The sequence below is a fragment of the Callospermophilus lateralis genome, chromosome 4 (genome assembly GCF_048772815.1).
Source record: "Callospermophilus lateralis isolate mCalLat2 chromosome 4, mCalLat2.hap1, whole genome shotgun sequence".
NCBI lineage: Eukaryota > Metazoa > Chordata > Mammalia > Rodentia > Sciuridae > Callospermophilus > Callospermophilus lateralis.
Window position 1 is genome coordinate 153,367,379 of NC_135308.1, and position 27,980 is coordinate 153,395,358.

A 27,980-nucleotide genomic window follows, 5' to 3' on the forward strand; every position below is an offset into this window, starting at 1 on the left:
TCTTGAGGCTGAGACGTGTGCTTAGTCCAGAAAGGGCTCCTCGCAGGATGGCTGGGAGAGCCTGACAGAGACACAGCCCACCCGCAGGATGAAAGCAGGGGCCACCAGACACAGCTTCCTCCCTGCGGCTTGGCAGATTGTGAGCGAGGCTCAGGCGGCCGGTGGCACCAGCCCAGACCCTTCTTCCGTCTCCCATTCACTGTCTGCTGGCCTCTGACCCCTTTTGAAGCTCTGTCAGGTCTGCCCCACATCCTCCTTTAAACTCGACGCTCCTTAGGGCCGTGGGACCAGCAGCCTCGTCGTCTCCTGGGGCTCGTTAGACATGCAGATTCTTGGCGGGCACTGTGAGGTGACGCAGGCCTGTAATCCCAGAGGCTGGGGAGGCTGAGTCAGGAGGATCGTGGATTCAGCCTCAGCCACGAGGAGACGCTAGGCAACTCAGTGAGACGCTGTCTCTAAATTAAATACAGAATAGGGCTGGGGATGTGGCTCCGTGGTGGGGTGCCCCTGAGTTCAATCCCTGGCACCGAAAACAGAAAGAAATGCAGATTCTCAGGCCCTGCCTTAGACTCTCTGAATTAGAATCTGCATTTTTTAAACAAATTCCCAGAGTCGTCTGTACATTCACGGAAGTTCTGCTCCCTAACCTGGAGCCCGCCCTTGGGCTCCTTCCTCTCCTGCAGGAACCATGGAGGGGGCCGGGGAAGGGGGCAGCCTGACCACACTGCGCACAGTAGGGCTGTCACTATAGCAACCAGCCCGGCCACCTCTTACCTCTGCCCTCCTCCTGGCTCAGCGTCACACGCGCAGTGAGGAACAAGTGATCGCTGTGGAACCCGCACGGGCGTTGTCTGCTCTCAGCTGCTTTTCCTTGGCTCCGTGGTCTCTGGAATGAGGAGCTTCTAAACCACAGTCAAACATCTAGACTCCTCTCCAGCCTAAGAGACTCAGCAAATGCCAAGGGGGAGAAGTCAGGGCCGCCTGGTTGATAACAGAAAGCCCATGGCAACGCGGATGTTTGCTTCAGGTGGAAAAGAGACAGAAGGAACAGGCCCCTGTCTCCCCCTACACGGAGCAAGGCCTTTTCCTCCGTCCAGCAGAGATGGTGCTGCTGGAAACAGCGTTGGGGATAAGACGGTACCGAGGCCAGCGCAGGGGGTGTACGCCTGTGATCCCAGCGGCTCAGGAGGCCGAGGCAGGAGGATCGCAGGTTCAAAGCCAGCCTCGGCGACTTAGTGAGGCCCCAAGCAACTTAGCAAGACCCTGCCTCAAAATGAAAACTAGAAAGGGCTGGGATGTGGCTCAGCGGGTAAGCACTCCTGGGTTCAATCCCTGGTACAAAAAAAAAAAAAAAAAAAAAATTATTGAACCACTTCTGGGTTGCAGGAGCCAGGCTTCATATATCCCCCGTCCAGTTCTTACAATAACACTGTGTTCCCTGGGTCTGTGATAAAGACCTTACCACAAACGTGGAGGTTAAAACAACACAGAACTACTCTCTCGCAGTCCTGGGGGTCAGAAGTCCGAGGTCAAGGTCCCTGGACTAAAGTCAAGGTGTCGGCAGGGCCGGGGCCTCCTGGAGGAGCTGGGGGACTGATCCTTCCCCTTTCTGGTTTCTGGAGGCCACCTGCCTTCCTGTCCACTCCTCACCCCTTCCTTTCATGGTTCCGGCTTCAGGTGTCCCCCTTCCTCCTTCGGCCTTCTGGCCTCCCTCTTGGAAGGATCGCTGGGATTGCACTTGGGGTCCACCCATATAATCTGGAATAATCTCAAGATTCTCAGTCTCATGAGCAAAATCCATTTTGGCAGATAAAATCCAGGTTCCAGGGATGAGGATGTGGACGACTTTGGGGGCCGTTATTCAGCCTCTGAAGTAGACACTGTGGCTGTCCCCATTTCTCCAATGACACAACAGGCGTGGCAATTGAAATACCTCACTCCATGTCTCACTGTTTGTGTCTCAGACCATTTTTGCTACTGTGACAAAATACCAGAGGCTGGGTAATTTATAGACTGTTGGTTCTGGAGACTGGAAGTCCGCTCTCTGCTTCCAAGATGGCGTCTCTTCCTCCACAGGAAGGAAGTTGTGTCCTTACGTAGCTGAAGGGAAGGAAGGATGAGAGCACTCTCCTCAACCTCTAATCCCAGTCAGGAGAGTGCAGCCCTCATGACTGAATCACCTCCCAAGGCCATCTCTGCTTCCAGGATGGTGCCTCTTTCTCCAGAGGAAGGAGAAAGAGACGCCATCTTGTGTCCTCCCGTGGTGGAAGGGAAGGAAGGGTGAGCGCCTCCCCAGGCCCTACCTCCTGGTATGTTGCACTGGGGACTGAGTTCCAACATGAAGTTTGGAGGAACAGAGACATTTAAGCCATGGCACACAGCCCACAGCGGGGCGCTGGAGTCCAGCTCGGGGCCAGCCATCTCCAAGCCCATTCCCTAACCCCCTGCAGCACAGCCTCCGAAGGCTGATGCCCACTGTTAGCCAACATCCACTGGGCCTCTGAGGAGGCTGGGCTTCTAAGCACAGCCTCTCTATCCCACGCTGAAACCTCAGGGGACGGTTCCTTGGGTTTGGGAACCCTTCGCTCAAGTTATTTCCAAAATGTCAAGCCACAGTTGAGAATTTGTTTTCTGGGACTTTCATCCCAAAGTCCCACTGAACGCTGGGGACTCCTTTTCTCTCCACTCTGGAGGCTGAAGTCTAGGATGGAGCCGTCGGCCTCTCTGAGGCCGCTCTCCTTGGCTGGCAGAGGGCCACCCTGTGCTGCGGCTCCACCCCATCCTTCCCCTGTGTGCCCAGGGCCCTGGTGTCCCTGGGTGTCCTCCCTGCTGTTAAACAGCGGAGCCACAAGAGCAGGCCTGACCTTGACCTCAGGAGCAAGGCAGTCTGGAGGGAGGTGACTGGCAGGGCCCCGGGGTTGGCCTTGCTCTTAGCTCTGGAACCTGCTCCATTCACAGACCCTCTGACCCAAACCCGCTTTACAACCCTGTAACAAGTGACCACAGGCCTGCCTAAGACAACGCAATCAGTCACTGGCCCCTGCGGAGGTCTTGAAATGCAAAGTCAGTCTCCTGGGGCAGAGGTCAAGGTGTGCGCGGGCTGCTCCCCTCCGAGGCGCTAAGGGAGGAACCCGCTACCTTGCCTCTTCCAGCTTCTAGAACACGCTCCTTGCCTTGCTTGGCCTGTGGCCTCTTCTCTATCTTCAAAGCCAGCAGTGGCGCATCTCGCCTGGGAGTCACATTCTTCTGTGTCAGTCTCCTTCGGTCTCCCTCCCCCAAGTTCCCATCACCTTTAGGGCCCGCCTGGATATGCCTGGATAGGTCTGCAGGTTACTTAACTTGATCCCATTGGCCAAGTCTCCTTTACCATCAGCATCAATTCAGCTTTCTCTTCTGTCCTGCCTCCCCAGCTCCACTCCAGCTCTCCAGATTGTCTGAGGAGGCAAATAGGAGATGATGCGTACAAAAGCCCTTGATGCCCATAAAGTTCTTTTCTTCCTCAGGGGCTTTGCACAGTCTGTTCCTGCTACTGGACTATCCATCCCTCTACACGCACAACCACATACGGCTAACTCCTTCACATCTTTGAGGTTTTGACACCTCCTTAGAGAGGCCTTCCCAGAACCCCCACTCAACCTTATCTGTTCTCTATTTCAGCACCCTGGCACCCACCACAAGGTGTGACCACTTTATTACATGTTGGTTTGTGTGTGTGTACTGTCACCCCTGTCACACTGTCAGCTGAACTAGAGCAGAGGCCTGTGAGTCCTGTCTCTGCTACATACCCTGACCCTAAAATCCCACTGGGACATGGGTGGCCCTTAAGGGATTGTTGAATGAACAAATGACGTTGATAATTGACGCTTCGTTGGTCATACACTCCTGGCCAGGTCTCGAGTTCTGTCTTTTTAAGATCTAAATCTGGATATGCCTGTGGCTCAGTATTCCCCCAGTCACCCTGAGCTCCTTGGGGAGGATCCCTCTCCTAAATCCCCCAAAGCTTTCTGCCCTCTTTACTGGGACCTTCCTGAGCATCCCCACATCTTCCCTCAACCACACACGAGATCCTTCCTAAGTGCTCAGGCCACTGGCCATTCCAGCCGAGTCAAAGAACACCAGCCCTCAGAGGAACCAAGCAGACCAGAGCTGGCCAACCGTGACCCGCTGTCTGATGTTATAAATAAAGTTTTATTGGAACACAGCCCAGTTCGCTCGCCGGAGTGTCATCTAGGGCTGCTTTCTTACTACAACGGCAGGACTCAGCAGCTGTAGCAGGGACCGTGTGGCCCACGGAGCCTGACGTACTCACCAGCTGGCCATCCACAGAAGTGGCTTGCACCCCCCCGAACTAGACCCTCTGACCCAAACCCACTTCACAGACAAGACGGAGGGCCAGAACACTCGCTGGCCAGAGCCAGGACCCTGCAGTGAGTTCCCAGCAGACCCAGGCCTGGAATTGGGTTCTGCAGAATCCCAAACCAGGTTTGTCCCACAAAGTAGACCATCTGTCCTTAGCACCCAGAATCCCCCAACTCCCTTCCCAGTCCCAGGCCATCTCCCTCACTCCCAGCTCGCTCTTTACCCTTTCAGAGAAAGGCCGTGGCCGTGTATGATCTCCACCTCCTGCTGCCTTGACCCTGCCAGGGGCCCACCCTGGTCACCTCTTCCCTTCCAGATCCTCCAGTCCATCCCTCAATCCTTCCCCTCATGCCACAGAGAAGACTGAGATGGCCACGGCCCTGCCCGAGTTCACTACTCCCTCCTCTGTGCACTCCAGGAGGGGCTAACAAACCCGGCTAGAATCCCAGGGGAGCCCCTGTGAGATGCAGGGCCCAGGCCCCGCCCCAGGTTCTACTGAACCAGAACTTGGAGTGTGAAATCGAGGCCTTGGCAGACTTCACTAAACCCTGAGCTCCACAGGTGGCTTCCGGGGTTTAGTGGGTACAGACAGCATCGGAGTGAAGCAGGAGCCGGTGGAACGTTGTTCTCTAAAAAAATATTCAAAGAGAATGCAATATTCTTTTTCCTGAGCATGCCCCACCCTCTCCTTGACTCCAGGCCCTAGAATCCGTTCCCATCTCCAGCTCCTCCAAATAAAACATCACAAATAATGCTGGCTTTTCCCTCTTCTGAGCAGACAAGATAAGAAGATTTTTTAATGAGTTGCTGGCAAAGAATTCTTGAGCTTATAAACTATTGAGGTCAGAGTGACTAAAGGAGACACCGTTGAAAGAAGAGAAAAGGTACCTAGAAAATCCCAGAAGAAGCCGGACCCCTGGGGTTCAGGCTCTCTTCTTCGACAGCTGTCTTGGTAAAGGTGCCCCTGCCTTGGACAGCCGCAGAGCCTCTCTCTGCTTCCCTTTGGGATTCTCTGGCATGAAAGGCAGCAGCCCAGGGGCCGTTCAGTGAGAGAGACACAGCCCTCCAGGGACTGGGGGTCGTGGGCTGTGCTCAGGGGGCCACAGAGTAAAGGAAAGGAGGGGGTGCACCTCTGCAAAACAACCCAGGTAGGCGTTCTCTGAGGTCTTGGGGCTGGTTTCCAATGGCGATGGAGACCCAGTGACAAAAATAAGTTCCACATCACCCCAGACAGTAGAATCCAATTCAATTTCAAGTCACTGTGTGTTTATTGAGTCCTGATTCAGTTTAGGTGATGGAGAGGGAGAAAGAATGAGGGAGACAGCTAAGGAGCAGGCAGACGCAGGCAGAAATTCCCCGGGCGGCTGCCCCGCAGATCCGTGGGTCCAGAAACTCGATTTTATTAGTTTCACCCAGTAAGAAATTGGTCAGTCAGTCTGTTTCATGAACAAATATTTATTAAGTAGCTACAGCCTGGCAGTCACTGTCCTGGAGCTGTAGCTAGAACAGCGACCTGAGCAGTCCCAGGTCCCTGTGGAGATCACCTGCCAACAGGGCATCTGCAGGACCAGCCTCTGCATGGGGCAGAGTTATCAGGACGGATGTTTAGGAAGAGGTGGGACTTAACCTTCCGTTTGAAGGCTCGGTGGGGCTGCAGGCCTTACCCACAGGGAACAGAATGCATGGCTGGGTATGAACATGGCACACCACTGGGGCTCCGTGACCAGATCGGTTCCCCTAGAGGTAACAAGGGCATGCTGGGTAACAGGGTGCATGCTGGGGAGCTGGAGAAGAGAATGCTGATATCATAAGGAGTTGCAGGCTGTGTAGTCTTGGGTCTGACTCCCAGCTCTCCCATCTTTGTGATCCATGCATGTTTCTGAACCTCAATAATCACCCCCTTCTCCGTCTATGAAATGGGCCTACTCACAACTAGCTCGGGGGCTGGCCCTGTACTTGGACGAGATCATGAATGGGCTTAACTGGGAGGAACAGAAAAGGCTGAATTATAAGCATCCTCTATGTAGGTTCACTCCAGGAATCTGCCACCAACAACTTTATGACATCTGTGTGTCACAGTGGGTCAGCTGCCTTGTGAACCCTTAAGTGCTCCCCTGGCAGCCATGCGGAGCTGAGTGGCAGCCCCAGGGCCAGGGGAAAGACAACAGAGGTGCCTGAAACATGTATGGATCCCCTGGTCTCCTTAAGTTTTGCTCCCTAGCGCCCCCTGGCTTCACTCAAGTCCAGGCCCTGCAGAATGGCAGACCATCTTTGGGGTCTGCATGGTGTATTTCTCAAGGCGTGGCCCTTGGCCATCCACCTAAATCAGAATCCTACAGGCTGCTTTTTAAAAGTGTGTTCTTGGCCCCTCTACAGTCAGAATCTCTAGAGCGAGGGCCAGGGCATCTGCATGTCAGAACCTCTCTGGCGCCTTGGCCTCCCACGATTACATTAGAGTGTGCGTTCTTTGAAGGTAACCCCAGGCCAGCAGCATCAGTATCAGGAACTGGTTAAAAATGTAAGTCCCTGATCTACCAAATCAGAAACTCTGGGGGGCGGGGTTGGTCATCCGTATTTTAACAAACCCTGCAGGTAATTTCCATGCACATTAAATTCACATGGTGGGTATTAAAAATACTGCTGCTTTTTCCACCCTGTACCAATTAAATCAGAATCCTGGGATAGGACTAAAGTATGGGTATTTTTCAAAAACCCTTCTCCCCAGAGTAAGCCTAACAGAGTTTATAATCACAGGAAGGAAGAGGAAGACATCTGCATTCCACACACACAATGCACACACGCCCTGAGGTAGCTATGGCTGATACAGGACATTGTCTCCCTCAACCCCTGTGACAATCAGGACCCTACCTTCACACCCCATTGGCAGGAGACATAGGAGGCTCCCAGTTTCAGCGGTGTGACCAGGAGCCCAGCTTTGCTGGCTGTTACTGGGCCACAGCCGGGTCCCCAGGAGAGCTGGGCTCTCTGTGCCTTTGCCAGGTACCACCGCCTTTTGGCAGCTGGTGCTTGGGCAGATCTGAGGCCTGGGAAAGTTCCCGAGGGTGTGCGGAAGCAAGCTGGGGACGGGAAGGGACATTTAAAGGACACCTTAGAATTGGGCCCTGAGTCAGGAGCCCCAAGAACCCTGGCACCAGGTTCCCGGGCCTTCTGCTGGTCCAGACCTTGTGCTTGGTGCTTTAAGTGACTCATCTCCTTGACGTTCACATGATGCCGAGAGGGACAGTGTTCACAGCCTCGCTACCGCGTAGCTTTCGTGGTCACAGGGTCCCCGTTTTACAGATGAGGAAACTGAGGCCCAGCGATTCCCGAGAGCCTGCCCCCGAGTCCCCGGTGGGGTCGGGATGTCTCCGCAGGCTCTCCCACCTCTCGGGAGCGCAGAGCCAGGGTCTCCAGGGAAGCCAAGGGGGGGGCGGGGGCGGGGAGGAGGGGTCGGCCCCGGCAGGGGAGGGGCTCAGCGACAGCCACCACCGCCCTAACTGCGCGTCCCCGCCACCCTCCGCCCGCTGCAGGCCCTTCCTCGTGCTGCCGCCGCTGATGGAGTGGATCCGGGTGGCCGTGGCGCACGCCGGCCACCGCCGCAGCTTCTCCATGGACAGCGACGACGTCCGCCAGGCGGCCCGGCTGCTGCTGCCCGGCGTGGACTGCGAGCCGCGCCAGCTCAGGTAGGGCCGGGGCGCGGGCGGGCGGGGATCCCGAGCGCCGCCGCGAGGCCACCTCCCCGGGGCTGCGGGCGCCCGGCTCAGCGCGGCGCGGTCGGCGGCGGTGGCGGCGACTCCGCGGGTTTAAATGGCAGACGCGGGCCGAACCAGGAGCAGGTCCCGAGTCCCGGGAGGAACGAGATCGCAGCGCGGCCGTTGGGTGCCAGGTGCCAGGGCCAGGTCCGCCAGCCTTCCCGGCTCCTCCCCGCCTTCCTCCCTCCCTCTATCAAATACTCTCTGCCCCGAGTTTTCTGACCGAATCTTGCAAACACGCTCTCTGGCTGGGGGGGGGGGGGGGGGGCAGCCCTCGGCTTCCCCACGTGCACGGAGGGTCCCCCGCATTGCTCACCGGTGTGTCCAGGCCTCCCCTCCAGCACGGTGGGGACTACTCACCGGCTGCCTACCCCCCACCAGCCATTTATTGAGCAGCTCATTTTTATCCAAAGCAAAACCAGGGAAACGACTCACTCAAGTCATAAATACAGAGAGCACAGAAACCCGATGGTGTGGGCTTGTGCGCGTGTGTGTTTGTGTGTGTGTGTGTTTTCCTGGTTCCTTGAACTGTTTCCTGGGATCATTATCACGTTTTCAAATCTTCAAATTCCCTTCCACCCACCTGATGAGAAGCTGTCCTCGCTCTGGTTTGTCTGCCTTGATCACGGGCCAAGCTACAGAGATTTCTGCCCCTCCAGGATCTGATGGGGTCTGCAAGGACATTGAGGCTTTGCAGGATAAAACGTGGCCCACCGAAGCCCCGGCCAGCCTATGGGCCCAAGAACACAGAAGGCACTGATGGGTCTCCACTGCTAGCCCTATGAATGTTTGCCGTAAGCTGGGTCCTGTTTTAAGTGCTTTATATGGATTAATGTCTAATATTCTCCCAAATCCTATCAAGTAGTTGATTATTACACCCACCTCAAAGACAAGGAAACTGAGGCCCAGGTAGGTTAAGTCATATACCCAAGGTCACTGGACTAGTAAATGCTCAGGATATGAATTCAGATAGCCAGACCCAGGCCTGTATTCTAACCACTGAGCTTTTCTGCCTTCAGGTTTCTCTGTCTAGTCCGTTCCTAGCTGGTCACCATGCCTTCCACCATGGCACCTAGAAAAATAGTCGTTCTCAGGGAAAGGCTGGGAGCAGCCGTTTATTGAGCAGGTACTATGTGTCCGTTATCAGCTGCAACGAGGCATTTGCACTCATCGCCTGGCTCGTTTAATCCCTGCAGCAGCCTCATGAGGTTGCTTCCCATGTTGCAGATGAGGAAGCCATTGGTGGGGTAGCTTGTAGGTAGAAGGGCCAGGAAGAGATTATAGTGACTCTAGGCCAAAGTTCAGCCTCTGCCCACCAGACTCTCCTGTCTTCTGTTTCTTAGGGTGGCACCTACCCGTGGCTCACTGTCCCCAGCTCCAACCTGGGGTACCCTTGGGGCTCCAGCTCTCCTGGCTGAAACAAGCCCTGATCCACTGCAGCGTGGGGAAAGTAAGACAGAGTATTCTTTGTCTGTTGTGCTCCCGGAAGTCACAGTCTAAGGTCAGGAGCCTGGGCTCCAGGGTACCATTGCCTGGATCCAAATGCCACCACCACAGTTAATTTAGCTGTGCAATCTTTGGCAAGCTACTTAACCTCTCTGAACCTTCATTTCCCCATCAGTAACCTGGGAGTATTATTAGCAGTCCCCCTCAGATAGATTATATGCGTACACTTTGCCGTTTTTATATGAGGGATTTGAGCATCAGCAGATTCTGGTGACCTCGGGGTGTTCCCACAGATACCCAGGAGCACTGTATAGTATTTGGTTAGCTTTTCTAAATAGTAAGTGTAAAACTTACAAGTTATGTTAACTTTAAAAAGAATTCAGTTCATGAAAAGAGTACTTATTTTTCAGTCTGATCATGCTAGTGGAAGCACAACATGAGGTCATGGATGTGAAGCCTCCATATAGACAACACCCAAAAGGAAATAAGTAGAATCTCAAAGTCTCCACTACCCTGAAAAGCAATAGAGGCTCATACTCGGGAATGTTGCTTTATGGTTTTGGAAAGCCTTTAATGTGTTCTAATATGAACCTCAAAATAAACATTGTTGTCCAGAAAAGTAATTCTGCCCCATCTTACAGAGAAGAAAATCAAGGCCCAGAGACATTAGGTAATGCCCAAGATCACACAGATATTAAGTGACCAGGTCAGGAGTTGGATAACGAACCAGGCACCCAAAAGTAGAATCCCACTGGCCCCCCATATCCAGGGGTTCAGCCAGCTGCAGATGAAAAATATTTGAGAATTCTGTCTGTACTGAACATGGTCCAATGACTTCTTCTTGTCACTATGGCCTGGACACTATAGTCGAACTGCTGTTTGCACGACATCTTCATTGCACGAGGTATTATAAGTAACGTGGAGATCATTCAAAGTGCACAGGAGGATCGTGTTGGTGACGTCAGATGCTGCACCATTTTATAGGAGGGACTTGAGCATCTGGGGATTTGGGTGTCTACGGGGGATCCTGGCATCAATCCCCTATAGGTACAAGGGATGGGTGAGGTATAGCCTTTCTGGTTCCCCACCCTAGAACTAGATGGTCCTCTCCGAGGACCCTGGTAGCCCTCTTCTTCTCCTTCTTCTTTCAATATTTTTTAAGTTGTCAGAAATGGATCTTTTTATGTTATTTATTTACTTATACGTGGTGCTGAGGCTCGAACCCAGGGCCTCGCACATACCAGGCAAGTGCTCTGCCACCGAGCTACCACCCCAGCAGCCCTCTTCTTGATGATTCTGTTCCTCCTCAGAATTCCACACACCAAACCTGAGCCTGGGGAGCTACCCATCTCTGCACCCCCTTCAGCACAGAGCACGGTCTAGTGACCACATGAGTGTCATTCTGACAGTCACACCAAGGGCTCTGTCTCTCATCTGACCAATTTGAGGCCTCAGCTTAGAAGCCACAATGCACAGGGGAGCCAAGGGGGTCAGTTTCACAGGAGGCCTGGGCTCTTTTTAGTCATTTATCCCTCCATCCTTGACTTGTGTGTCTCCTGAATGACAATTTGTATATAGAAAATGTACTCTTTGATTGTTCAAGCTAAAATTTCATTAAATTTGGATGGTCATCTTAAAAAAACAAGAGATAACTGAAAGACGGTCGACCCTCCAAACCTGCAGTTTCTGAGTCTGCAAATTCAACCAACGCACATCAGAAATACTTTGGAATTTTTTCCGGTACTGAATATGCACATATTTGTTATCCCCTAGATACTGTAGTACAACAACTACTTCCGCAGCATTTACATTGTACTAGGTATTATAAGTAATCTAGGGATGATTTAAAGTACACAGAAAGATGCACATTAGGTTACGTGCACATACTTTGCCGTTTTTATATGAGGGATTTGAGCATCAGCAGATTCTGGAGTCCTCAGGGTGTTCCCAGAGATACCCAGGAGCACTGTGTAGTATTTTGTTAGCTTTTCTAAATAGTAGGTGTAAAACTTACAAGTCACGTTAACTTAAAAAATAAATTCAGTTCATGAAAAAGAGTACTTATTTTTCAGTCTGATCAGTGTGTGTGTGTGTGTGTGTGTGTGTGTGTGTGTGCGTGCTTGCTTCCAATCTCTTTTAATGTGATGTGAACAATTACCATCTCCATTTTGCAGGAATGAAATTCTGTTCATTCAGACATCCAGCAAAAACACGAAGGACCCACTCTGTCCCTTATTCTAACTGACCTCGTGGCTTGTCCACAACCATCTGCAACAACTTACGCAAAATAGATTCACTACCCCATTTTACAGAGAAGAAGGCTTCTTGGGGTCATGGCACCCCCCCCCCCGCAAGTCACTGCAGCCCAGAGCCGGTCTAGAATGGAGGACTCCCCCAGAGGAGGTATCAATAGTCTCCTTGTTTCTCTTCCCAGTCCCCCAGCCTGGACGCTAGCAGGCAGGCTCCTGGTGCTGGGAGAGAGCCCAGCTGCCCTCCCTAAGCATAAACAAGCCAGGAAAGGTGAGGGTCATTTGGTGTTCTAACAAATGCGGGAAAGTGGCCTTGGCGGCTGGAGTGTCAGTGACATTAGCACGTATAATTGCCAGGCAGCTGGCGCAGGCTTCCTGGAGGGAGGCAGCCTGGAGCAGGAGTCAAGGATCCCCAGCTCTGGCACTAGTGCCAGATTTGCAGAGCGACCTTGGTCAAATGCTGCTGGAGCTCTGTCTTTGTCCCCACTTAGCGACAGCAGAGCCTCACCATGGTGATCAGGTGTTCAGAGGGATGCCGCTCTGTGCGGCTGCGGCTTCTGAGCCCACGGGGTGACCCATTTAGTCTGCCTTAGTCAGAGTGTCAGGTCATCTAAGCGTGGTGAGGCCAGCTTTCTTTCCTTCTTCTTCTTTGTGAGGTGAGGGAGTCGGAGCAGAGAGGGCAAGGACAGAATGGTTGATACACCTCGGCAGGGTTCCTTGTTTCCCTAATTATGGGTTTTGAAACTCTTCAGGAGATGCAAAAATAAATGCTGTGGGTTTCTTCGTGTTTGTATGAGGCAGTTTTTCTGCTCTGGCTGTGTTGATAGAGAAGAAGTCAGAGGACCTTACTAGGTCCTCCCTCCGCTGATAAATGGCACCATTCAACAGGATTTGGGGGTCATTAGAACTGTGAGCCCCTTCCAGAAAATGCCTAATCTTTTTGCAAGTGTTTCAGACCAGAATTTGAGCTGTCCCCACATGGAAAAGCCCAGAGTGATAAGGTGCAGCGTATTAGAGGGGATTCGGGGACCTGGGTCATTGTGTTCCTGCCTTGGCTTCCCTGTGGTCTTTATTAGCGCCTACTAAGTGCCAAGACTCAGATGCTGTTGTCTAGGTCTGCTGCTTTCTACCAGGTGGATGGGAGTGGCCACTGCTCCCTGGGCTAGAGGACCATGGCAGAAGGTCAGGGATAAATTGAACCAACAGGTGGCACCATGGACCAACCTGCTACTTTCCACCCTTCCCAGGTCTCCTGGGCACCTGGAATCTGACAGGTTTTATTCTTTGTTCAGCGTGGACCCAGCTGAAATGCCTCCCTGTGATGACAGCTGGAAGTTCAGGTTCATTCGCCAGACAGGTCTAGGGTGCCGATGGCCTTCGGGGCCCACACAGGAGAACACCTGTGGCTCTCTGAGAAGGTCATCCAGACCAGGGGAAGGCTGACCCTTGGCATCCCATGGTCATCCCTGGGTACATGCAGAGGTTGGCTCCAGGATGCCAAACCTGTGAATGCTCGGGCCCCTTATATAAAATGGCACAGTAGTGATGTAGCTGCGCATACCCTGTAGCCCTAACTCCTCTCTAGGTTGCTCACTTGCGCTGTGTGGTTTGTTGTTAAACTGTATTCTGCAGGGAGTAATGACCAGGGGAAAGTCTGTATGTGTCAGTCCAGATGCAATTGTTTCCCTAATTGTTTTCAGCCCACGGTTGGTGGAATCCACAGAGCCACGGATCCAGAGGGCCACTGTGCCACCCGCACCTTTCCCAGGTCCATGGGGTCCCTGATCTTGTTCTGGGCTCCGGGGAGACTATCCTCCTGCCACTAGAAGGATGCACCATGATCAGCAGTGAGCAAGTGAGCTCCTCAGGTCACACAGAGCCTGAGCTCTACCAGAAGGGAGAGAGGGCGTGGGCAGAGAGGAACAGATTTTGTGTTTGGAGGGCACGTCAGGACCCTGGGAGAAGTGACAGTGTCACATGCCTGCCTTAAATGAGTATTTGACAAGGGCCTAGGGAGAGAATACAGGTGGAAGGAGAGTGGGTGTGGAAGCCCAGCCCCATCAGCCGTTTCCCTCCTCATGTCCATGGACACCCCTGAAGTCTGACCTTGGGCCTCCCTGTTCTCTCCCCCAGAAGATCCGCTGCAGAGGCTGAGCACCTGGGCCTACGTGGCGCCATGGGAAGCTGGAAAGCCCCTCAGCCCTTGCAGTCTGCTCTCTCCTCTCCCTGTGTGCCCTTGTCCTTCCCGCCCTGGACACACAGCTCCCCACGGACTCTCAGCTGGGCCGCTGTGGAGAAGGCCAGTGCCCCCCCCCGCCCCCGCACTGAGGTCAGTGCATTAGCGCCTCCTGGAAGCAAGGGGAGTCACTCCCAGGGGAGTCACTCTGGGGCGTAGCTGTCCTCCCTGCAGGGTTAGGGACAGGACACAGAGCCTGCTTGGGGAGCAGAGCTAGACGGACAGCCCTGCACTCTGCAAGCACCTACCGAGAGCCTGCCATATGACTGGCCTACTGTGTGCCCAGCTGCACAGACATCCAGGAATAATGACAGAAACCCACGGTGACTACCGACAGCTGTCAGTCAAGATCTAGGCTGGGGAGCTGGTGGTGACCTCCCTGCAGAGGTGCTACTTGATCTGTTCCCTGAAAACTAAACAGGAGTATATCAGGTGGAGAAGTGGAGGGAGGAAAGCTTTAGAGCAATAAATCCATGCAGAGGAAGAGCACATGCTCAGACCTCCAGGTGGGACCGTGGATGGAGGACGCACAGGAATCCAGAGAGGGCACAGGTTCTAACAGCCACTGAGGACTGGCTCCCCGCTGCTGGATGCAGAGCTGGAAGCGGGGCCAGATTCATCCCGGAAGGGTCCTGTGTGCCATGCCAAAGAACTCTGACTTATCCTGCAGGAGGCCAGAGCTGTTGCAGATTTTTAAGTCGGGAAATGACATCAGACTCATATTTTTGCAAGAGTTGCCTACCGGCCAAATGGAAGACGGACCCAGGTAGCAGGGTCCAGGCACCCTGGGGTCCAGTGATCCAGGTGAGATGCTGGCAGCCAGAATGAAGGCAGAAGCAGAAGATGGAGAGAGGAGGAAGAACCAGAGAGACACAGAGGGGACCAGTGGCGTTCAGTGTTAGGCTCGGGGAGGGGCGTGACAGACACAGGGTTTCAGGTAGAGCTGTCTGGGTGGCCAGAATTGCACCATAATGTGAATAGACTTAATGCCCCAGAACCAGACACTTTCAAGATGATGAATTTTATGTAGATTTTATCACAATAAAAAGAATGGCCCTGGAGTGTTTTCAAATAAGCAAAAGCATTCAGAACAGTGTGGAAGGTGTCAACGTGGCACCTAAGCCATCTCTGTAAGGAAAGATACAAACAAATAACCCCTTAGGTGATGTGCATGTACATGGACGCACGTGGCACAATGGATCCCACTATTAGGTATAATCATAATGCACCGATTAATAAATGAGCCCAGAGTGGCCTCCCAAGAGGAATGGGAAGCTGGGTGTGACTGAGCTAGGGCTGCCCCAACAAAACTCCACTGCCCAGGGCACGGAAAACAGCAGATGCTCATTGTCCCACAGTCTGGAGGCTGAAAGTCCAAGATCAAGGGGCCAGGAGAGCGGGCTCCCTCCAAAACCTCTAGGCTGCAGTCTTACTGTCCCAGCTCCCATAGCCCGAGGCATCATTCAGCTGTGGCAGTGCCACTCCGGTCTCTGCCTCCGTCTGCACAAGGCTGTCTTCCCCCTGTGTCTGTGTCCCACATTTCCATCTTCTTCCGAGGACAGTAGTCATAGTAGCTTAGGGCCCTCCCTAAGTACCTCGGGTCTTTCTGGGAAACATGGTTAATCCAGACCACTGGGGAGGAGAGGCTGGAGGGAAATGCCCTTGGCTGTCGGGTTTTGGAACCCATGTATGTTCTCTACTGCACTCACCAAATTTTTATGTTAGAAGTTGACTCTGGGCTGGGGTTGCGGCTCAGCGGTAGAGTGCTTGCCTAGCATGAGTGAGGCTCAGAGTTCCGCCCCAGCTCACAAAAGAAAAGAAAAATTGACTCTGCGGGTGTCGAGCTTGGGAATCTGTGCCGCTAGGGATGCTTTTTTCAAAGGGCACTGCAGGAGAAGTCGTCATGGGTTTGGTTTGGAAAATGTCCCTTGTTCATCTAACTGAGAGGTCGTTCCCGGGCTTCCCCATCGGAGCAGGGTTACCAGGGAGTAGTGCTCACCCACACGCTGCTTAAAGAGGAGGCAGGGCACAGTGCTGGGAACACAGGCCTTGCAGCTGATGACCTGGATTCCAATCCTGGCTTGACACTTATCCTTTGTGTGACCTTAGGCAAGTAATTCATGCCCTCTGGGCCTCAGTTTCTGTATCTGTAAAATGGAGACAATAATATCCCCATGTCTTGGGATGGTGGGGAGGATTCAATGAAATGATTCGTAGAAACCATTTACAAAAGGCTTGTGTCGTAGTAATGCCTGCTAAGGTTTAACTATTGCCCTTAGTTCCTCCCCCTGGACCGTGCAGGCCAGGAGGGCAAGGGGACAGTGTAGAGGCTGCCCTCAGGGAAATGGTCTGTAGCTGAGTCTGCCACTGGGTCGGACCCCAGGAAGCAGGAAGAACATCATCCAGGGATGGCTGGCTTGGGAGCCACTGTCCTCACCTCTGTGATCCCAGAGTTCTTCTGGGTGACTCATCTATGAAGTTTAAAATTCGGAAGGCCAGCATTGGCTGGAGTCCCCAACCTTGTCCAGAGCAATTGAGTCCTCATGATGGGGTCACTAATGGGAAGAGAGAGCAGACGGAGGAGAGAAGATGAACAGACAGCAAATGTGGTTACTAGGGGTGTACAATCTTCTGAAAAAAGGGGTCACAGCATGGACTTTCGTCTGAGACAACTGGCTTCTTCTTCGGGACTGGGGCAGAAATCAGCTACCTTAACTGTGGGGCCAAGCACATAGTTGGGGCCGAGTAGTCAATAATGAATGAATGGTCCCCAGGGCTGTCACAAAGTGCATTGATGGTTCTGTAGGTGACCAGACTGGGCTTTTCCTGAACTAATTCATAGGCCGAAAGATTTCCAGGAGAGACACTGGGAGGCAGCTGAGAACTCGGGCGAGATCTCAGAAAAGAGAGGTCTTAACTAAAGGAGCCTTTGGGGTGGGCTGGGGGGCCACTCTGGCAAACAGGCGCTATTGAAGTCATGGGTGTGGATGAGATCACCCTCAGGAAGCGACGGATGAAGAGGAGGCACCCTGAGACAAGGAGCAGTGGTCCAGGTCAGAGAAGAGCCTACAGAAGCTGAGAGACAGGAATCTGAGATGGAGCGGGGTCACCAGCATCGAGAACGAGACACTGCAGGCTGAAAAGAGGCCACCAGCCCTGGCAGGAGGGAAGTGCCCTTCTCAGCAGGGCCTGAGCAACAGCCTGGAGTGGGCGGAAGCCAGACTGCGGGCCACAGATGGTTTGCCAACACTTGGAACTGGTTCCAAGCTTTCAAAGTGTTGAAACCAAAACAGAAACACATTTGGCGCTCACAGCCACACGGAGAACTGCATCTTAAGTAGCACCGGGGCTCGTTTCCAAATCAGGGCTTCGGGTCCAGGCCGACGGTTTGAGGGTCTGTAGTTTGCCACGTGGGATTTGGCTTCCTGAGAAACAGAGGCTTATTATCTATTGATTTTGGTGGCCCACTCTTGGTTGTGTTAGCTCTCGACCCAACGTGCTTATTTCCCCACAGGCCAGCAGAGCTCCTAAACTCTAGTTTAGAGTATTAGTGACTCAGGGTCATTATCTTTCCTGGGCAATGAGTCAGGTGACCAGGACTTACTGTGGAGTCGTGTATTTAGCACAAAGAGCTCAGTACAAAGCCAGGGCAGAGGTGTTCTTGCTAACAACGAAGGAGCAGTCCCATCCTCCCCAAAGCTCAGAGGCATCACCACGCCACTGTGCATGTGCCGGGTCTCCAAGTCATTCTGTCCTTTCACCCGCCATTACATCACCCTCCGGAGGTGCGGGTCCACAGAGGTCCCCAGTGTCTTTTCCAGCCCTGGAAGTTATTTGGTTTGCAGTCAGACATTAGATGTGCAGAATGACAGTAACGCCCTGGCCTGTGGAGAAATGAGACCTGGAGAAGGAGGAAATAAGAGAAGCTTTGACTCACTCTCTTAAATCTCTGTGAGATGACAGATCACTCGAGCCTGCGGGGACCAGGCCCAGGCCCAGGCGTTTCTTGTGCACCCTCCATTCAGCAGTCCCGAGCCCTCTGAGGGGCTCCCTCCCCTGCCTACAGCTGAGGAAACGGGAGCGTCAGGAGGCTAGGAACCTCCCACAGTGACATGAAGAACGTGTCCCATCTGGCACTCGAACCCCGTCTGCCCGACTCCAAAACCCACGTTCCCTTGCTAGTCAAGGCAGCTTCAGTCAAAGACTTGAGGGAAAGGTCAAAGTCACCTTTAGACAGACTCACAGGTTCATGTGGAAAGTCTCAGCCACCAGCCCCAGATCCTTTTAGGAATTCAGATGCACCTGTCAGCTTTGGCCAATGCCAGAAGTCCCTGAGAAGACGTGAGACAGAAGTATCCTACCTCGTGGCCAAGAGAGATGGGAGACAGGCTCAACTGGGAATCCTGCAAGTGTAAATCAGAACCTCGCCCAGGTGTGCATTCCATCCTCCTCAGGCGGCAAAAAAAATATTAAAGTCTGATAATACCAGATTGGAGTGGAGATATAGAGCAATGGTAACTCTTAAACACCACTGGAGGGGACTCTGAATCCACTTTCAAGTAAACTCAAAAACACATAATTCTACTCCTATGTCTACACCCCAGAGAAACACTTCCACATGGAAATAAGGAGACATGTACAAAGATGTTTATAGGCTCAGTGTGTATAACAGCAAAAGAGAGAAATAACAAGCTTTCTCTAGGCAAATGGATAAATAAATTATGGTATGTTAATTTAACAGAAAGCCAAGTAGCAATGAAAATAAATGAACTAGAACTATATGTTACTACACAGCCAACTCCCAAATGTTGTGCAAAAACAAAAGATTTAGATAAAGTTTGCCAACAAGCAAAAGAGAGTGTCTGGGTTGTTAGGAATTTGTGAATATATAGTAAAAGGTAGAAAGCACGCATAGGGATTATAAATGACAAATTCAAGAGAGAAGGTCCTGTCAGGAAGGTAGGATCAATGACAGAATCCAGAGAAGTGTGTAAGGCCTTTGTTCATACATGTGACGCTTTATTTTTTCGTCTTGGTTGGATGGTCAACATGCAGGTGATTAACATATTAGTCTCTATTTTACATGTGCCTAAAATGACGCATTCATGATAAAAGTCATCTACTTGGCCAGTATTTGCAACAGCACGTTCAGAAGGCCAGTTCTGGGATATTAATAAGCATTAAAAAACATGTTAAGAGGTGCAATAAATTTGGGAAACACCAGCTTAAATGAAATTAAGCAGGCTTTTAAAAAAATTCTCAGATCTTTTAACATTTTATATTTCTTATAAATCTCAAAGAGAAGGCTGTTCTATTAAATATTTAATATAGAGCAGGGACCAGCAAACTCCAGCCTCTTGTTCCCTCTCTTTATAAATAAAGTTGTATGAAAAACAGCCACACCTGGTTTTTAGTATTTTCCGTGGCTGCTTTTCCCCTACAGTGGCAGAGGTAGGCTGCTATGGGAGAGACCAGGCCTATAAAGCCTAAAATATTTACTACCCAGCCCTTTACAGAAAAAGAGTGTCTTAGGGGGCTGGGGTTACTGTGAGGACATTTTAGGATTGTAACACTGGAACTTTGTCCTCATACCTCAGGAGTTGGTTTGTTTATCCATGAAAATTGTTATTAAAGAAGATCATCAGCTCTTTCTAGAACTCCTTGGAGGATGTTGTGTGCTTTCATCTTTGAATCTGTAGCACCTAGCACAGGAGCTGGCTATACTCACAGTTTCCTGTGTGCTTCACTGAGTTTATTTAAATTTAAAAGCCATTTGTGGAATGGATTATTTAGAATATAAATTCTTTAGCCACAACAGATAGGCAGAATACCTGGGCTTGATAAGACAGGAGGTTAAAATTCTCCCTCTCACAACAATCCAGACAAGAAGTCTGGGCCTGTCCCAGCAGCTCCACGAAGTCAGAACCCTGGCACCTTCCCTCTTGTTGCTCTGCTGTCCCTTGAGCAGTACCTTCTTTGCATGCCCCACCCAGCAGGACATATCTACCCCATGGGAAGAAGGAATGTAGGAGGACTTCCTATTGGCCAGCACTTAGTCATGCATGGCCACAAGGGAACCTGGGAAATGTAGTCTTTCTTTAACAGCCATGTGGCCAGTTAACAGTCCTTCCCTACAACAATACAAGAAGAAGATAAGCAACTCTGGAGGACAACAACCATTCTCTGCCAGAAGGGAAGCATTAAGAGCTCACATCCTTAAACAGGGGTGACCCCTTTCTCTATAGGGAGACCCTATTTTTCACTTTTCTTAATAAGCAATGGTGCCAAAGCAAGACCTCTATAATGCTGCTTCATCATTGTCTACTAATGTGACAAGACTTTCACATCTTGTGATATGATACGAGCACACTCGTATATTAAGTATATTAAGTATATTCAGACAGACCCAGAATTTCCCAGGAGGCAAAGACACTGGTTTTTGCCACTAACTGGGCCTCCACTTCTAAAGGGGAAAGAAGGGTCCAGGCCCCTTGATGTCTTCCCCATAGCAGACAGGCTAGCCACATGCGCTTTTCCTTATCCAAGGCAGGTTTAATGAGCTGGTTCTTTTCTGTACTTTAGTAGCATCATTAAATAGCAAGTAGGCACAATTTTGGGGCCAAGATTTCTCCTAGGAACTTCACAAGCATTATATGTTCCGTTTGCTGCAATAATATAATTTTTTTCTTTCTTAGAAAGGTGCACAGAAATCTTGGTGTAGCTTACTTCAGCACAAAGGACTCTCAATTTGTTAATCTTTTTGCTACCCAAAAGAAAAGGGGAAAAAAAATCATCAACTCTAGAGCATGAAGACTGTGAAAGGGATTTAACAAAGGCTGGGTAAGGAGGGGCCTATCCAAGACAGGCCCATAGTCTCCAATTTGCCACTTCATGACTCATTTCTGAAGGCACCATTTGATTGTCACACTTACAGAATCCTGTAATGGGAAAGACTTGATATGTAAGAAGTGAGGCAAAACTGTTTTATTATCCTACACCAAGGTTTCTCAACCTCAGCACTATTGACTTTTGCAGCTGGATAATTCTTTGGTGCAGTGAGGATGGGATATGGCTGCCTGGGGCATTATAGGATATCAACAGCACCCTCGGTTCCACATAGTAGGTGACAGCAATGATGATCAAAAATATCTTAGAAATTGCCAAATGCACCTGAGTGTAGGAATACTCCTGCTTTTAAATAAGAACCCGCCCTGGGGTCCTCCCTCTGTGCCCCAGCAGGCACCTCTCCTTCCTGCCTTCCTTCCTAACTCTTCACCCCTCCACCTTCCCCCTTGCTTCAGTTCTCTTCCCATCTTGCTTCCTCACAGCAAGATCAGAATGGGACTTTCTTCGTGACTCTCTGGAAACCACTGGCCCGCTTTTAAATAAGAGTGTAACCAGCAACTCTCAGTCTTATGGCCCCAACAGGCTGACTTTTAAACTGGGAAATAAGAGCCACACACAGTGGGATGCACCTGCAGCCCTGATGTGTGCCTCAGCATCCTGCCAGACACCTGGGGGGTCACCATAGGCACACTCAGCACACACTTTCCCTGTGGGCCATAGAGATTCATCAGATTCCAGGGGACAAAAGCCCTGCTCTCCTGGATGCCATCTGCTTAGGTCTGCAGACACCAGCCCTCTCCCCAGAGGTGGAGAAAGCAGCCAGATTGGGCCTTTTCAGTTCAAGGCCAAGCGTGTGTCCACCCTGCCTAGGAGGAGTGGAGCCACAAGGGGCATTTATTTTCTTAGTCCAAGTATTGGACAGGTGACAGCTGCTTACAGGATGACTCCAGAGTACAGCACTTCCCTGTGACATTACTTCTCACCCATGTAACAGGTCAGCCTGTGCAGACTGATAGACTAACTGTGCCACACAGATCTTAGGAAGACCCAGCTTCCCTCCCTCTGGTTGCCTGGCAGTTCCTTTAGAGCAGAGGTCAGCAAACCATGGCCCCCAAGTTGTCCTCCTATATTGTTGTTTAAATAAAGTTTTATTGGAACATAGCCACGCCTATTGGCTTACATGTCACCGATGGCTGTTTTCAGCCTCTAGTAGCAGAGCTGAGAAGCCACAACAGAGACCATGTGACCTACGAACCTCAAACAGTGACTGTCTTGACTTTTAAGAAAAAGTTTGCCGACCCCGCCCTAGAGTCTTGGCACCTGTGTAGTTAGAGCAAGGACAGGGACAAGTCCACTTACCGGTTGGAGAAGGGAACAAATGGAAAGCCACGGCAGGAAGCTTCCTCTTAAGCAATGACTAGACAGTGGTATTTGGTAAATGTTCATCAAACAGCTGTCCCATGTCCCATGTCCCAAGAGCCATGATCTGTAGCGTTTTCCAGTTTCCCTGGTCTAGATAACTTACCAAAGCTGATTTCAAGTCAGCAATGAGATGTCACTGGACAGGGGGTCAAGGAGAGGCACATAGCTGGCTTTGCAAGCCAGTAAGATCCGGTTCCAGCTGGACCAGAAGTCACTGTGTCACTCCTGCTTCTGTTTTGTGGGTGAGGACTGAATCACTTGGCCATAGCTAGCCACACAGGGTGGGGACGTGCCATCCCCAGCTGAGTGCAGTGTGCCCAGCCGGCACTTGTGAGGGCAGGTGATTCTCTGTTCCTATAAGAAAGTGGAGAACGGGTGCCGAGGTGGGGGCGGGCAGGTAGCTACGTGGCCACCCTTTCTTCCCCAGGTAATAAGTGCTTCATGAAACCAAAGCAGGACAGGGAAGCTGAGATGTGGGCTGGGCCGGGGAGAGAGGCCACTGCCTAGGAAAGAGTGGAACGGAGCACCAGGCAACTGTCATCAACTCAGAATGTCCTGCTTGGAAGCACCCAAGAGCTCGCCAGCCCTGCCCCCATTCCATAGATGAGGCATCTTGTGAGAAACAAGGTGACTTGTCGCCTGCCTGGTGGTTGATAGAGCCGTGACAGAACCCCGTTTTCCCGGCTCTCTTCCTGCCTTGCGGGGTGCTTCCCCAAGTGTCCTGCGGAGCCTGGGTGTTTGTCTTTCCTCTCTAACGGTGGCCGTGCCTCAGAATCCCCCTGCACACCAGGCTGCAGGCAGCCATGTCGGCCAGTCAGAGCTGCTGCCCGAGAGGTGACCCGTTGGCTGTCCTTGGCTTGGGTGTTGTTTGGCGCCCCCGGGGGGGTTCCCCAGAGACCCTGGAGAGGGCGCTGGCTGTTGAGCGCCTGGGGTGCTGCAGACAGCTGGCACAGGGCCACATCAGCCTAATCCACGGTCACCGTCAGCGTCGCACCTCCCACCCAGGTGCTGCATCCACCTTCCGAGAGGGTCCAGCCTGGCCAGAAGGGACGCGCATGCGCAGTGCACTCCGTTCCATGGAACCCTTCCGCGCACTTACTGTTCTTGCATCTTACAGAGGAGGCAGAGGTCGGGACATTGCTCAAGGTCACGCAGCAAAGCCTAAAGAGCTTGTGTTAGCAACCTCCAACCAGCGGCTCTCCCTGCCACCTCCAGCAAGTCCCTGGGCCTTCAGAGGCGACATCAGCATTATCGTCCTCCCCTACAAGTCAGAACTCAGAGTGCCCAGGGAGAAAGGGAAGGGCTGGCAGCGTGGTCCTCAGTTCCCATTTTGAGTTAGAGCCGTTTCTCTCGTTCTTGTCCCCGGGGACCTTCGTTTTCAGTGGCACTGTCACCTGTGCAGCCTCTTACCCTCCTTGTTGGTGGCCTCCTAGTAAGGACAGGGCCATGTCTGATGCACTGGCTGCTGGACCCCAGCATCTAACCTGATGCCTAGACCGTGGCAGGCGCTCAGGACAGGCAAATGGGTGAAGGAAGGAATCCCAGCGCTTGGCTTGGACCGCAGCTTCTCCAGCGTGGAAATCACTTCCTGTCTGCCTCTGCATCCACAGGGTGGTACTGCCCAATGGTGAACTCTGGAATTGGGCAGGACCAGAGCCAGGGGACTTGCACAAACACAAGGAGTGCGAGTGACACAGATCTGGGCTGCTGGAGGGACACGGAGCCAGGTGACTTTAGGATGAGATGCTTCACTCCTTGGAGTCCCTGTTTCCTAAGGTTGTGATGGGGATTCTAAAACTTGCCCTTGAGTTTCAGCCAGAGGTAAGTGGGGGCTGGGTCAAGCTGCCTGGGTTCCCTGCCAGCTCCAGCACCTAGAGCTGGGTGACCGTGAGAAAGTGGATCTCAGTGCCTCTGTTTTTTGTTCTGCAGTTTGAAGTTTATTTTGGAGATTAAGTGAGGTTAATCTTAATGTGAAAAGCTTAGCAAATGGAGCACTATTTATAAATGCCTGTCATTACATTAACTATAGTGTGTTCAGGAAGCTGTTCTCTGTTTACTGTTTCTCTGATTGTTTGTACCCTTGCTCTCTTCCCAGACAGCTAGTCTGACCAGTGGCCTTGGGGAGCCAAACTGTAACCCACATTAGGGACCGCTGGGGCCTAGGCAACAGAGTGGGGCTGCGTCCTCTCATTTCCTTCCCAAGACAGCCAAATACCTCAGACTGTACCCTGTAGTGGTAGGCTTCTGGCACTTTCTGTGTGAGCAGAGTACAGTGGCCTCTCTCCTCGTGTGGTCCCTGAACAGGCCCCTGGATGTTGCCTCAGAGACAGGCCTTAGAAATTTCCCGGTCCCAGATGGCCAGCCTGTTGGTGATGCACGTGGGCAGTATGCATGAAAAGCCACAGCCAGGAGCTTGGGCCCAGCAAGTGAGAGGCCTCAGTGGGGCTGGGCCCGAAGTGACCAGGCTACAGAACAGCTGCGAAAGGCCTTGGCATCCAGGAAGGGCCTGCCTGGGACGGGAGGATGGCGAGGGCTGGTTAAATCCCTGGAGAGAGGACCCACAATTTCAGAATCGTAGTCTTGAGTGTGTGGTTCAAGTTTGGGGCAGTTTTTACCCCATTACACATGGTGCTGAGTGGTTCAAGAGTATTTTACCTTTATACTTCTTTATAGGTCTCGTCAGTGAGCACTGTATCATCATCCCTGTTTTGCAGATGGGGAAACTGAGGCTTAGAGAAGCGACCTGCCTGAGGTCCCATAGCCAATAAGAAGGAGTTTGGGAATGTGAGCACCGGGCTCAGGTACTGGGCTGGACTGCTCAGTGAGAGCACAGGATTTGGGGTCAGACACTCAGCCCTGCCAGGTCCCTTGCTGGTAGAATTGGAAAATGGTCCTAGGAGAGGATCAGTTGAAGTAGCAGAAACTGAACACTCAGCACAGTGCCTGGCCACAAGTAGTGTGCAATCAGGGTGCCCTTTTTAATTTCTCACTGTGGGGGTGGTCTCAGGGGCCTCTGGGATATAGATTTCTGAGATCTGGTATGAGGATCCTGTGGAACCTGTGCTTCCAAACCAGAGTAGCCCCTGTTGGCCAGCGGATTGCCCAGTGGAGACGTGAGGAGTGACTCCAACAGAAGCCAGGTGCTGGGTTCACATCCTGACTCCTTGTTAGCTGTGACCGGGAGCAAGTGTTATCATTAGGATAGGGTTTGCCCCTGCATTTGTATGTTGAAGGCTTGGTCTTCAGTATGATAATAAAAGCTTTCAGAGATAGGGACTGGGATCGCTGTCCTGGGACCCTGGTTAGTTCTTAAGAGAGGTTGTGATAGAAGAGCAAGATTGACCCCGCCCCACTCTGGTTCCTATCCTGACATGTGATCTCTCCCTCTTGTGCACGCTCCTGCCACAATGCTGTCTGCCACCATGTGTCACATCTGGGGACTTTACCAGAGGTAGAACTAAGGGGGTCTCCCAATCTTGGACTTTCCGCCTCTAGAACTGTGAGCTAAATGAAGCTGTTTCTTTGTAAGTACTCGGTTTCAGGTATTTTGTTATAGCAACAGAAACAAACTAACACAACCAGTTAACCTCAGGCAGGTCACCTCTCTAATCATTAACCTCTCTGTGCCATCTTTTGCTTATTTGTCAAATAGACTTAAAATATTGTCCATCTCGGAGGATAATCATGAGAATTAAACAAGTTAACACCTGTAAAATGCTCAGAGTGCAGTTGGTGTGGAATAAGTGCTATGTCAGGGTTTGTTCAATAAGTGAAACACAGAAAGTAAGTTGATATCCCCCATTTAATGTATGAGAAAACTAAAGGAGAGTAAGCAACCTGGCACAGGGTGACCCAGCCGTGAGAGCAAAGCCCTTGCTCTCTGGACACGCTTCCCAGAGTCACACTGCATCTGACCCTCAGGGTGCCCAGGAGCTGCCAGGTACCTTCTAGACCAGAGGGGCTGGGATCAGCCCTAGAGCAGACAAGAAAAGAGCAGGATCCCCGTTGGGCAGGCTCACAGCACCCTAAGGGCTCTGCTTTTTCTCACTTTCCGGACTGTTCCAGAAACTGTGTTTTCATGCAACACTGATTCTCCTGAGCCTCTGTCAAATCGCCTGCAGTTGGCCTGCAAAACCATGTGGGACCGGGGGGCAGCCTTTCTGGGAGCCGGGCTTCCCCCATGGGGAAAGGATTGCCTGGATTCTGAAGGTACTTGTTAGACACAGTGTCTCATTTGAGACCTTAAGAAGCACAATGATGAGGATCGCAAGTTCAAAGCCAGCCTCAGCAACTTAGCAAGACCCTAAGCAACTCAGCAAGGCTTTGTCTCAAAATAAAATATTAAAAAATGGCTGGGGATGTGGCTTAGTGGTTAAGCACCCCTGGGTTCAGTTCCTAGTGCCAAAGAAGAAGGAGAAGGAGAAGGAGAAGGAGCACTAGGAAGGCAGTGTTCTGTGTGTCATCTGTGTATGTACTTCTCCCAGATACCGTATATTCTTTCCAAACAGCTGTGTTTGGCTTTGTAAATTTATAACAGTTGTGATATGAGGAATCTGACATGTAACGAGAACTGTGTGCTAAGCACTGTACGCGGATTATCTCGTTTGATCGACACCCAAAACCCTGTGAGGACGGCATTATTACTAAAGCTACTTTTACAGATGAGAAAATCAAATAACAAAGTGGCTAAGTAACCGGCCCCAAGATCACAAAGCCACTAAGTCACAGAACCGGGACTTGAACCCAGGGAGGGAGAGTTGATGCTCATAGCTTCTGTACTGGCTTTAAAGGATAATAATGCACACAGGGATCTGGGGCTCACCAGCCTGCGTCTGTCGCTTGGAAGGCAAGGAGAGATCAGCCGTCCTGTCTTGGGGAGAAAAGGCAGCCCAGTCCCTTGCCGAGCCAGGCCCCCTGCAGGCCTCTGGAAAACATCTTTCTCAAGTCACTCACGTCCCTGAAGTGGTGGAAGATATTGAGCAAGTCTCTCGGGGCTGGACCACTTGAGAAATCAGAAAAATTGACCAGCTCGGTAGCTGAACTTCTTACTTAAATTGATCAGCTCTTTGATTGCGTTGTTGAAAGCCACTCAAGGGGAAAACCACAAAGCTGGTCAGCTTCTGGTGAAGCCCCAGGCGACTGGCTTAATAGACTGCTGCATAGATAAGTCAGGCACAAAGGAGAGCACACAGTTGTGCGGGCCACCAGGGGACCTGCTGGTTGACAGCAGTGGAGATCCTACAGGGACTTCCAGAGAGAGTAAGTGGAGCTCCGGGCCCTGTCCACAGGAATGCTGCAGAATTAAATTCTCTAACAAACTGGGTTGAACAGAAACCTGTGTTTTCACACTTTTGTAGGAAATGTTTCTTACCTGTTTTGCTTTTCTTGTTCCGTAGGCAGAACTCTATTTACTTTGTGGGTCCAAGGGCGTCTTGATAAACAGGTGGTTCCTGGGCCCTGCTTTCAGGAATGATTGGTGCCAAGACCCTTAAAATAAGGAAAGGACCATCTCTTTAAAAATACCTGATGTTAGACTGGGGCTGTGGCTCAATGGTGGAGAGCTTCCTAGCATGTGTGAGGCACTGGGTTCAATCCTCAGCACCACATAAAAATAAAGGGTTTTTTTTTAATAATGCTATTTTAAAAAGCACATGATGTTGGGAACAGTAT

General features: G+C 51.6%; 1 protein-coding gene across 4 annotated transcripts in view; it reads left to right on the plus strand.

Moving 5' to 3' along the window:
* Nucleotides 1-27,980, plus strand: part of Abtb3 (ankyrin repeat and BTB domain containing 3) — a 257,515-nt gene that overhangs the window by 189,290 nt on the left and 40,245 nt on the right. For 2 of the 4 annotated variants that reach the window (XM_076853254.2, XM_076853255.2), the window contains exon 4: nt 7,890-8,042. In XM_076853254.2, coding sequence (XP_076709369.1) covers nt 7,890-8,042 — 153 coding nt within the window. Of the gene's footprint in view, nt 1-7,659; nt 7,759-7,874; nt 8,043-27,980 lie in introns of those variants that run through there. The other 2 variants (XM_076853256.2, XM_076853257.2) reach the window with 2 other exon arrangements.